Source organism: Ctenopharyngodon idella, chromosome 2 (genome assembly GCF_019924925.1).
Source record: "Ctenopharyngodon idella isolate HZGC_01 chromosome 2, HZGC01, whole genome shotgun sequence".
Lineage (NCBI taxonomy): Eukaryota > Metazoa > Chordata > Actinopteri > Cypriniformes > Xenocyprididae > Ctenopharyngodon > Ctenopharyngodon idella.
In genome coordinates this window covers 5,899,622-5,910,747 of record NC_067221.1, presented here as the reverse complement: position 1 = coordinate 5,910,747, position 11,126 = coordinate 5,899,622, and the positions used below count along the sequence as shown (strand labels likewise).

The following is an 11,126-nucleotide window of genomic DNA, read 5'->3' as shown; positions in this document are numbered from 1 at the left end:
ACACACAGGGACGAATATTGCACGTGATTATCGCCGACATTTAACGACTAAACAAAGGGCGCCAATGTGAGTGTGCACACCGACGTGAAAAACGGCAGGCGTAAAAGCATCATTTTTTTAAAAAAGCCTCGGGTTCGTTTTTTTTGGTTTGACGCGCCGTGTTAAAAACTGCCCGACCAATGAGATTGACGCTTTTGTTCACGTGCCTGGAGCTGCTGAAGTTACAGTAAAACACGACTTGGTGGCGCTCAAGCACAAAGCGGTCTTGCCAAGCACACATTGATACCAAGACGACGAAGAGGAAGTAAGTAGACGAGGAAGACCCAAACTATGGGTGCTCTGCCAGTTGGCCACACCAATAGATGAGAATTATATGCCATTTTATTTCTGTATTTTTACTGTTTTTTTTTTTTTACATTCAAGAAATATAGTTGAGAATGTCTATTTCATAAATATGTTTATTTGCTCTACCGTTCAGCACAAGTGCCATATACTGTCAGGGAGTGAATTTGCATGTTCACTCGGCGAATCGCCAGTGAAAATCGCTTAGGTATGGACACGAAAAACGTCTCGAAAAACGCTGGCGATAAGCGTGTGCGATAATCGTCCCGGTGTGTACGAGGCTTTAGACTTTCTTTAAGGGGGTCAAAACTTTCATACAATAAAGGCCTTTGCACACTGAGTCCGAAATTTTCGTATGCATTTTTTCGTATTCGTGATCCTAAAAATTCGTCACACACAGAGACCTTGCACACTGAGTGCGATGCATATTAATGAATCCGTTGCGAAAAAATTCGCAAAATAATACAAAATGAAGTCTTCAAGCAGTTAGTATGATTTAGTTGTCCTCTCTCTTCTTAAAAAGACAAAAAGAAAGAGTAAATATTGGGTGATTATCCCGAGCGTTTCAAAGTTTACTTCAGGATGTCAGTGCCTCAGTTTGATGCTTTGCTAGCGATACTGGCGCACTCTATCTTTATATTCTGTCTCTTTCCGCACTTTGTTTGTCATACAGTGCTACTGCTTTGTGCTGTAGACGACGTAAATCAACTTGTCAGATGGCATTGGGGATTTTGGCGTTCGCATACAGTGGCTCTGAATTGTCAAAAAGTCTCTCAAAATGCGTGCCACGGATGCGAAAAACGCTGCAACCTCTAGCATCTCTTGAGATCAGAGGAGTGAGGTTTACTCACACAGCGACTACTAGCTGGCCTCCGTTAGACTAGCAACATACTAATTCATAGTATCAACATCCTAAAAGATGTTCGCAACATGTTAAATCATGTTAGCAACATGTTAATCCATGCTACTAACATGTTAAAACATGCTACCAACATGCTAAGTCATGCTAGCAAAATGCTAAAACATGTTAGCAATGTGCTAATTCATGCTTGCAAAATGCTAAAACATGTTAGCAATGTGCTAATTCATGCTAGCAAAATGCTAAAACATGTTAGCAAAATGCTAACACATGTTAGCAATGTGCTAATTCATGCTAGCAACATACTAAAACATGTTAAATCATGCTAGCAAAGTGCTAAAACATGTTAGCAAATGTGCTGATTCATGCTAGCAAACATGTTAATTCATGCTAACAACATGCTAAAACATGCTAGCAACATGTTAAATAATGCTAGCAAAATGCTAATTCATGGTATCAAAATGTTAAAACATGCTAGCAACATGCTAATTCATGTTAACAACAGGCTAAAACATGCTAGCAACATGCTAATTCATGCTAGCAGCATCCTAAAACATGTTAGCAACATGTTAAATCGTGCTATCAACATGATAAAACAGGTTAGCAACATCCTCAAAATGCTAGCAACATTTTAACTCATGCTAGCAAAATGATAAAACGTGCTAGCAATGTGCTAATTCATGCTAGCAACATGTTAATTCATGCAAGGAATGTGATAAAACATGCTAACAATGTGGTAAAACATGTTAGCAAAACATCGTAATTCATGCTAGCAATGTTCTAAAACATGTTAATTCATGCTAACAATGTGTCAAAACGTTAATTTATGCTAGCAATGTCTTTCTCGTTGTACTTCATTAAATTTAAAGCTTATAAAACTTTCAAACTTTCATACAGCTTTGTCAAACCAACATTAAAGTTTGTCTACAAACTTTTCAATCTAGTTATAGTTAAGAAGCATGAATATTACAATGAAAACACCTGTGTTTCTTTACAGAAAGAATTAGGCATGATACGACAGAAATACAAGCTCAAAATCCACACTAAAGAAAAGGACCTGCTGGAGCTTAAACAAGCTGCAGATGCCCTGAAAGTAAGATACTTCCAGAACTACTTTAACTTAACAAAAATGAATGAATCATCAAATCAGTGTTGCCAGATTGGAAATGTCCAAGTATCGTACCAGAAGATCAAAATTATCGTATTTGGAAGAAAATAATCGTACATGAGTTTTTAGTATAGATAAATGAACTAAATTAATAACTAATGATTTTTACAACGGAATGAATCAATACTGAACTTACTTACGCTGGACAATTTTAGCTGCTGTACAGCCAAAAATTATGCTCCCTCTGTCTCTGTAAAGCTATACTTTGACACAATCTGCATTGTAAAAAGCGCTATATAAATCAAGGTGACTTGACGAGTCAAACGTACAGAATACAGCTATTTATCTAGACCAACAACTTTTTGACATGACCTGCAAATTACCACAATAGATAAATAACAGGCGTACCTTAGTGGGAAACAACTGACCCAATCGCTGCAGCAGGAGCGTTAACTTGTGCTCGTGGGTCATTCTCCACGATGATTGGCCGAGAAGATGTAACATGAGATGAGATGAAAGACATGCCTAATAGTCCAGGTGATATGTGCTAAATTTGAGGTGAAATGTTCACTTTTTCATAAAAGCATGAAATTTGGTACACTTGTACAGTTTGGGGCCCTGAACATTTTCAGAAATGGAGTCATTACAAATATGCCCAAATACAACCATTTTACTTTCCGCCATAACCAAATTATGTATTTTCTATCATATCTTCTGAATCAAACATGATAACACAGAAAAGGTGACGTCTACCCCTATGTTTTGATGGTCAAGGATTACAATGATAACATATAAAACATCATAAACTGTTCAGGTGAATAGTTAATGTTGAGTTCAGTGACGTGAGAAGGAAATCACAGTATCTGAGAACCTAGGTTAGACTTTAAAAAATCATGTCTGTTGTGTAAAGTTTCAAAAGCTTAATCCTTTTGTTCATTAACCCTGACAATACAATGACTGTAAAGAGTAGAATATTCAGTATAACCTTAGCAAAATAGCTTAAAAAGAATGTCAGACACAAAGATTTAGGGTAAGCCTACCTATTAAGCCCACTAAAATCTAAGTTTAGGTGTTTTTCATAGATATTGAAATGGTTTATAAGAAAAATAATTTGTTAACATGCAAGAAATATCTCTCATTTGAAAATGCATTAATTAGCTGATGTACATTTCGAAGATAAAATTAAGATATTTTATGAAAAAAGTCAGAAGTCTTGCATGGGCTTTAGTGGTAGTTTTGGCACCATTTAAGCCTGCATGTGTTCCAAATAAGCCCACATCATGACTGATTCACAAAATATAAAAATATAAATATAAAAAAAAAACATAGATATATTTATTCAGTGACAGGGAAGTATTTAAAAATTCCTTTTACTAATGTTGGATTAGAGCCCTGGGTGGGATGGGTAGGTGTTAGTGGCTGGGGGTCCAGGCCAGTGGTCTGGAGCCTTGAGTCAGCTTGACTCTGGAGTTGCAGCTGGAGTCAAGCTGGAAGCCAAGCTGAGTTGGGGCTCCATACTCTGGGCTTATGGGGGCCTCTTAGTGGGCAACCCATGCCTGGAGTATGGAGCCTTAACTCAGCTTGGCTCTTGAGTTATGACCGGTTATAAGGAACTTTAGGAGACAACCGGCTCCATCTCAATTGAATTAATGTATGTAATTTGTAGGCCTATCTAAATATAGTTGTAAATTAAAGTAGCAAGTAAGGTAAGTTGAGGTAAAAGGTTAGTTAGGTAAAAGTACACAAAGAAATGTTATCATTAAACACTTTCACTCAGAAAATTGATCAAAGTTTGTAATTAGAGGGATTCCTCATTGAAACACATAAGATGAGCTTAAATGGTACCACAGTCAGTAATGGTGAAAAATGTTTTCCTTTTAAAATGTAAGATATGTTTACAAAGATATGCATGGAGCTTAAATATAACGTGGACTAAGCATCATAGTAATTTTTATTGTCCGCACATTGAGAAATGTTAAGATTTATTCATTTATTCAGTTTGCATGTGTTTTGTGGCGCTGTACCATTTAAGCCCATCTTTAAAATAAAAGTTAATTTATGAAAATAATCTGATCTACAAAACAATTTATGATGTATTTATTTGTAAATGTAATGTAAAATGAATCACAAAACATTTAGTGTTTGTTGTTCACATGCTTAATTGGTAACACTTTATTTTAGGGTTCTTTAACTAGTTGCTTATTAGCATGCATATTACTAGAATATTGGCTGTTTATTAGTAATTATTAACCATATATTAATGCCTTATTCTGCATGACCTTATTCTACAATCTTAATCCTACCCAATACCTAAACCTAACAACTAACTTACTAACTATTAATAAGCAGTAAATTAGGAATTTATTGAGGAAAAAGTCGTAGTTAATAGTGAATACATGTTCTCTATACTAAAGTGTTACCGCTTAATTCTTTGGCAGTCTATCTTTCGGCTAGTGGTTTGGCCTTGAGATTAGCTTTGTGCGCAAGCTAATAAAACTCATCTTTCCATCTAAAGGAAAATGATATAAAATGATAAAGTACTATTTGTTCATACACAAAAAACAATACATGTATCTCTTATTTGACATAATATCAATGTACTTGCCAAAGAAATGGCTGAAAATTGCAGAAATGTGTTGATTTCTGAAGGGTCCCGAAAAAACAAAATTTTTGGGTGTGTTTGTGTGAGGTCCCCTGAGACATGAGTGGGGCTGACTCAACATTGACAAATGTGATTGGTATGCAATAAAAAATGTCAGGGAAGTAACAAATCACTGGATTTGCTACAATAATGAGCAGCGTAAAATATGATTTGCTCTTTTTTAAATTTGACTTCAAACTTACCCATTAAGCCCACTTACACTTACCCTAATGTCTCCATCACAGTCTCCTCTACATTGTCACAGAGCTTTGCACAACTACATTGACATTACTACATTGACACAAGCTTTTTTTTAAATTGCAGCCACAACTTAGAAGTGGACTAGCTTGCCTGTGGAAGTGTTGACCACAATGGTCTCCAATCGCTTGTGTCCATCCCAGACTGAGATGGCATATCTGGTGCCACCTCAGGTGCTTGTCCCCAACAGTGTCCTCCTTGGTACACTGCTCTTTTGAGGTGCTGCACCAGTGCATCCTTAGATGAGGGGATTTGTTCCATTCCTCTTCCTTTCTTTGTGAACAAAGCAAGATGAGCTTGATCGATGTTGAGTTGGCTGCTGGTGCAATCACAGAGGTGAATTGTGAAGTGGTTCATAATGGAAATCACCTCCTGTGGAATGCTTTTTGGAGCCTTTGACAGGGCATTGAAGGCCTCTGTTGTCATGCCTTCACTGGCTGTGACACAGCATCTACATTTGCAACCAGGGCCAAAAAGACAGGCATGACAACAAAGGCCAAATCCCCCCAACTAAGGATGTATTGGTGGCAACAGACTGGGGTTGGTTGAACCCAAGCATTTGGAGACCATTGTGGTCAAGTCTTCCACGGCCAAGCCAGACCATCCTTGAACTCTTAAGCTGTGGCTGCAAGAAAGGCTGCCGGTCGGCACTGCAAATGTAAAAAACTTCTTTAAAGTGCACAGCTCTGTGTCAATGTGGAGGAGACAGACTGTGAAGAAGACTGAAGAATAGGTTCAACAACAACAACAAAACAATCAAACAAACGTGCTTGTGAAAATAGATTTTTTAAAGTAAATCTTTGTGTCTGACATCCTTTTTAAGCTATGTTAAGGACATATTGAATATTCTACTCTTTACAGTCACTGTATTGTCAGGGTTAAAGGATTAGTTTACTTTCAAATTAAAATTTCCTGATAATTTACTCACCTCCATGTCATCCAAGATGTTTATGTCTTTCTTTCTTCAGTTGAAAATAAATGAAGGTTTTTGATGAAAACATTCCAGGATTATTCTCCTTATAGTGGACTTCAACGGACCCCAAACGGTTGAAGGTCAAAATTACAGTTTCAGTGCAGCTTCAAAGGGCTTTAAACGATACCAGACGAGGAATAAGGGTCTTATCTAGTGAAACGATCAGTCATTTTCTAAAAAAAAAATAAAAATGTATATGCTTTATAAACACAAATGCTCGCCTTGCAAGTGCTTCCGGCAGACCGCCTTCCGTATTCTTTAAAAAGCTTACGCTGTATGTCCTACGCCTTCCCTATTCAACTTACGGAACTAACGCAGCGCCAGTTCCGTTGTTTTTTGTAATTTGAATATGGAAGGCGTTCTGGCAGAAGCTACATATTTGACTTCATAACTTGTTTAAATATGGATATTTTTTTTATACAAACGCATCGCTTCGCTTCAGAAGGCCTTAATTAACCCCCCGGAGCCGTGTGGAGTACATTTATGATGGATGGATGTGGATGGAGACACTTTCTTTAATCCTTTAATGAACCAAAGGATTAAGCTTTTGAAACAACATGCATGCAACAGACATGATATTATAAAGTCTAACCTAGGTTCTCAGATACTGTAATTTCCTTCTCAGGCCAATGAATTCACCATTAACTATTCACCTGAACAGTTTATGATGTTTTATATGGTATCATTGTAATCCTTGACCATCAAAACATAGGGGTAGACGTCACCGTTTCTGTTATCATGTTTGATTCAGAAGATATGACACAAAATACATAATTTGGTTATGGCGGAAAGTAAAACCACGAGGTGTTTTTGTGATGGCTCCATTTCTGGAAATGTTCAGGGCCCCCAAACTGTACAAATGTACCAAATTTCATGCTTTTATGAAAAAGTGAATTTTTTTTTCACATATCACCTGGACTATAACAACGTTCACTTTCTTCTTACAATCATGACGTAGAGGATCCACAGCTAGATCAATGAGTATAAGCCGATTACAACCATCATTTGAAGTGTCACACAATCCTGAAATTATCATACATTATGGGATCGTACATCGTACAGAGGTCAAAAATATCGTACAAATACGATAATTATCGTACGTCTGGCAACACTGTATCAAATGTTTTAAATCAAAAACAGTTAACCTGAAAATGAATCAATTAACTCTTTACTTTGCATTAAATTAATTATTATTAAATAAAATATTTTTTTTAAAAATCACTGGATAAATGTTTTTGTGCCCTAAAAGAGCTCTGCAAAGGCTACTCTGGAAAATGGTGAACAGATCTTCAATGAGTTGATGCAGTCTATTGAAAGGAGGAAGTGTAAATTCAGAGATCTGATCCAGGATCAAGAAAGGGCTGCGGAGAGCATGCTGCAGACACTGGAGCAAGAAATCACTGAGCTCAAACAGAGAGATCATGAGCTTGAGATGCTTCTGAAGTCTGAAGATCACGTTCATGTTCTTCAGGCAACCCTAAACCCAGTGCTGACTGAAAAATATACAACAAAATTGCTCAGAATGAGCCATTTGACAAATACTTCTCTCTCTCTCTTTACAGAACTGTCATTCCTTCTCTTCTGGCCTTCCTAACCCACCCATCACAATAGCTACACTCTCAGATTTTAGCAAGGTGAATGATGCAATATCTACTCTAAGGAAGAAGCTTGAAGCAGTCTTTAAAGGGGAATGGCTCCGGATCTATCAAGCAGGTGAGTGGAAAACACCCTAAGCTGATCTTTCTGCCTAAGCAGTTCCTGTTTAGGTGATTTGCATTTGTTATGTAATTCTGCTTTTTTGTTCAATCATTTCCTTGTGATGTACACGTGCTTTCCATTTTCTCTTCAGCTAGATCAATGAAGATCCTTCACTGCACAGTGCCCAAAATTAGATCAGAGTTCCTGCACCGTAAGTCAGTCTACTGCACTAATGCAACATGGCATTTTACATCGAAACATTGATTTCTAATAAAGCAACTCAAACAACAGTGCTGTTGTTCCAATTTCCTGCAATAACACCCATGTTGATATTCAGACCAACATCACAATGCTTTTACTGTAAAGTTTTATTACTTTAAAGGCCAAAGTATATATCTAATTGGCCCCAAACTTTTAAACGGTAGTGTAGATGTTAGTATTCTTCAACTTCTCATGTAATTTATATATGATCTGAATATGATACACCTTGAATAAACATTTTTTATGTCTTATCCTCTATCCATTTCTCAGATTCCAACTCTCTGCAACTAAATCCTTTAACAGCCCACAAGGACCTTCGTTTGTCCAATGGGAACAGAGAAGTGGCCGTTCAGAGCCAAGAGCAATCCTGTCCCGACCACCCGGAGCGCTTTGATTACTGGTGCCAGGTGCTGGGCACTGAGGGCCTGACAGGCTGCAGCTACTGGGAGGTGGAATGGAGTGGGATGGGAGTAAACATTGCCGTCGCATACAAAAACATTGCCAGGAAAGGGGAAAGCAGTGAAGCTCACTTCGGGTACAATGACAAATCCTGGAGTTTGTTCTGCTGCAAGAGAGGTTATGCTTTCCGGCACAACGGGATTGTCAGTAAGATCTCAGAGCCTGGCTCGTCAAAGATAGGTGTTTATCTGGATCATAGGGCCGGGACACTAGCTTTTTACAGCATTGATGACTCAATGAACCTCCTTCACAGGGTTCAGACCACATTCACACAACCTCTCTACCCTGGCTTTGAGTTCGTGTGCTGTGGAGCCTCGATCAAGTTGTGTCAGCTGGAGTGAGGGAAAAAGGATGGGCCTATTTGGCATTGGAAATTAAAGAATGTGTAAATATGTGTAAAGATAAATTTGACTCAACAAATATCAACACTACTTTTGCAAGAAATTATTACTAAGTAGGCTATGCACAATGATCAAATTTTGGCTGATAATTATTTTCATGTTATGTTCAATAACTGATAGCTAATGGCTGATATTAAAATAATGTAACAATTTTGTATAAATGAATTAATAATAAAGTACTAAAAAGCTAAGTGAATTTAGACATCAAAAATGGATATTCAGTATGATTTGCATATAAAAACTCATAAAAAACTCTAATATATTGTATATATGGAAGGCTTCTTATATATTGTGTACTCCTAATTGTACATTATGCAAAATATCTTTTTTTTCAGTCAGCGAAACACTTGTGACACATTTATGTCTATGATCATGTCTTTCCATTTAAACTACCACACAGTGAATTGCTGTTATTTCTATCCGTGGAATGTCCCTTGAGGTTAATATTGTCTGACAGCCTTTACACTTTTATTCTCTGTCAGTTATGATTAAAAAGTATGTAACAATCCAAATAAAATACATTTTGTTTTGCATTATGTTTGCTTTGCCTTTCAGAGACAACCTCATTCCTCACATCGCAGAGTCTATTTCCCTTCGGTATTTGGTGACATTTAGTATGTTTCAGCAGTACAAACACTCAAATAAATGGCACAGGAAAGAAGCTTGAATAGCGGCCAAAGCCTTATAGACAAAATAACAGAAACAGCGACCTCTGGTGGCCAAAAGGGTTGAAACCAGGCATTCAGAGGAAAAGCAACGGAAAAACTACTAGAGAAAAACATCAGCCCCCTGTTTCACAGACAAGGCTTAAGATTGTCCTAGACTAAAGTGCATGTTAGAGCTGTTTTAACTGAAAGCTTTAATTATCTTAAAATATGTCTGCCATTGTTTTGTCTCAAGATGCACACACCATTAATGTTTTTTTCTAGGGTACGTTTATAAAAGCTACTTAAAGGTGCAGTGTGTACATTTTAGCGGCATCTAGCGGTGAGGTTGCAAATTGCAATATAGAGAAGCTACGGTGGCCAACACAGGACAAAGATGTCATTGTCTGAGACAGCAGAGAGTAGCCAGACAAGCAAACGCTTTCTGTAGAGCAGTTTGTCCGTTTAGGGCTACTGAAGAAACATGCCGGCGCAAAATGGCGACTTAACATGTAAGGGGACCCGCGGTGTATGTAGATAGAAATGGCTCATTATAAGGTAACAAAAACATAACAGTTCATTATGTAAGGTCTTTATACACCACTGAAAATATAGTTATGTATATTATATTGCATTTCTGTCAATAGATCCTCCTAAAAATTACACATTGTACCTTTAAATGCCCTAATTGAACTAAGGCCTAATCCTGTTTTAGCCTAAGCCCTGTCTGTGAAACCGGGCCATACTTTAGTATCAGATGATTAAAAATACATTTGTGAACTATAAACTGTTTAAAAATGACTATAATATATTCACTATAATTTTGCTTTAGAGTGCCAAGAGCAACATTTCTCAGAGAACGACTCTGGACGTCTGGATGAAGGTTAAGTAGGCTACTTTGGAGATGAAATGTTGCGGGTTGATAACAACGACTATAGATATGGAAAGACGGTTCACTCCTATAAACCCTTTTCACATGTTCAGGTTTCTCGAAACGTAAGTCGTTATAGTTGGGTAAAATTATAAATCTATGGCGGTGAATGAGAGAATACATCAAATATATTTTTTGTGTCCCCATTTTCACAAATAGCAAAAGAAAAACTAATCAACAGTGTTTTCACAACTTTCAAAAAGAGGGAAAAAAATATAGAGAGATTGATAACGGCAGTCAGAAGAGAGAAAGATGTCATTTTTACCGTCACTCCCATAGCCGCTGTATTACAAACACCCTCACAACAGCGTTAACTTTTTTTGTAATTTGATGAAAAGGTAATACAATACTAAGTATAGTGTACACATAAAAAAAAAAAATGAAAATATAAAAAACTATGCAAGATTTACGATGCTGATGCCCGTTAAAACGCGTCATCACAGTCTATGAAAATGGTCCATTAGTTATGAATGAGAGAAACTACAACGCGCAATATGCCAGTAAAAGAGCCAATCGCTGATTGATAAAGTCATTGCGTCACCGCAGCTGCA

At 37.2% G+C, this 11,126-nt stretch overlaps 1 protein-coding gene across 1 annotated transcript; it reads left to right on the top strand.

Moving 5' to 3' along the window:
- Nucleotides 1–7,737: 7,737 nt before the first annotated feature.
- On the top strand, nucleotides 7,738–9,531 carry ftr66 (finTRIM family, member 66; the record flags this gene model as incomplete). The annotated part of the gene is made up of 3 exons (XM_051868459.1): nucleotides 7,738–7,894; nucleotides 8,031–8,090; nucleotides 8,411–9,531. Coding segments are annotated over 3 exons (747 nt in total), but the record flags the coding sequence as incomplete, so codon positions are not given.
- Nucleotides 9,532–11,126: the final 1,595 nt, after the last annotated feature.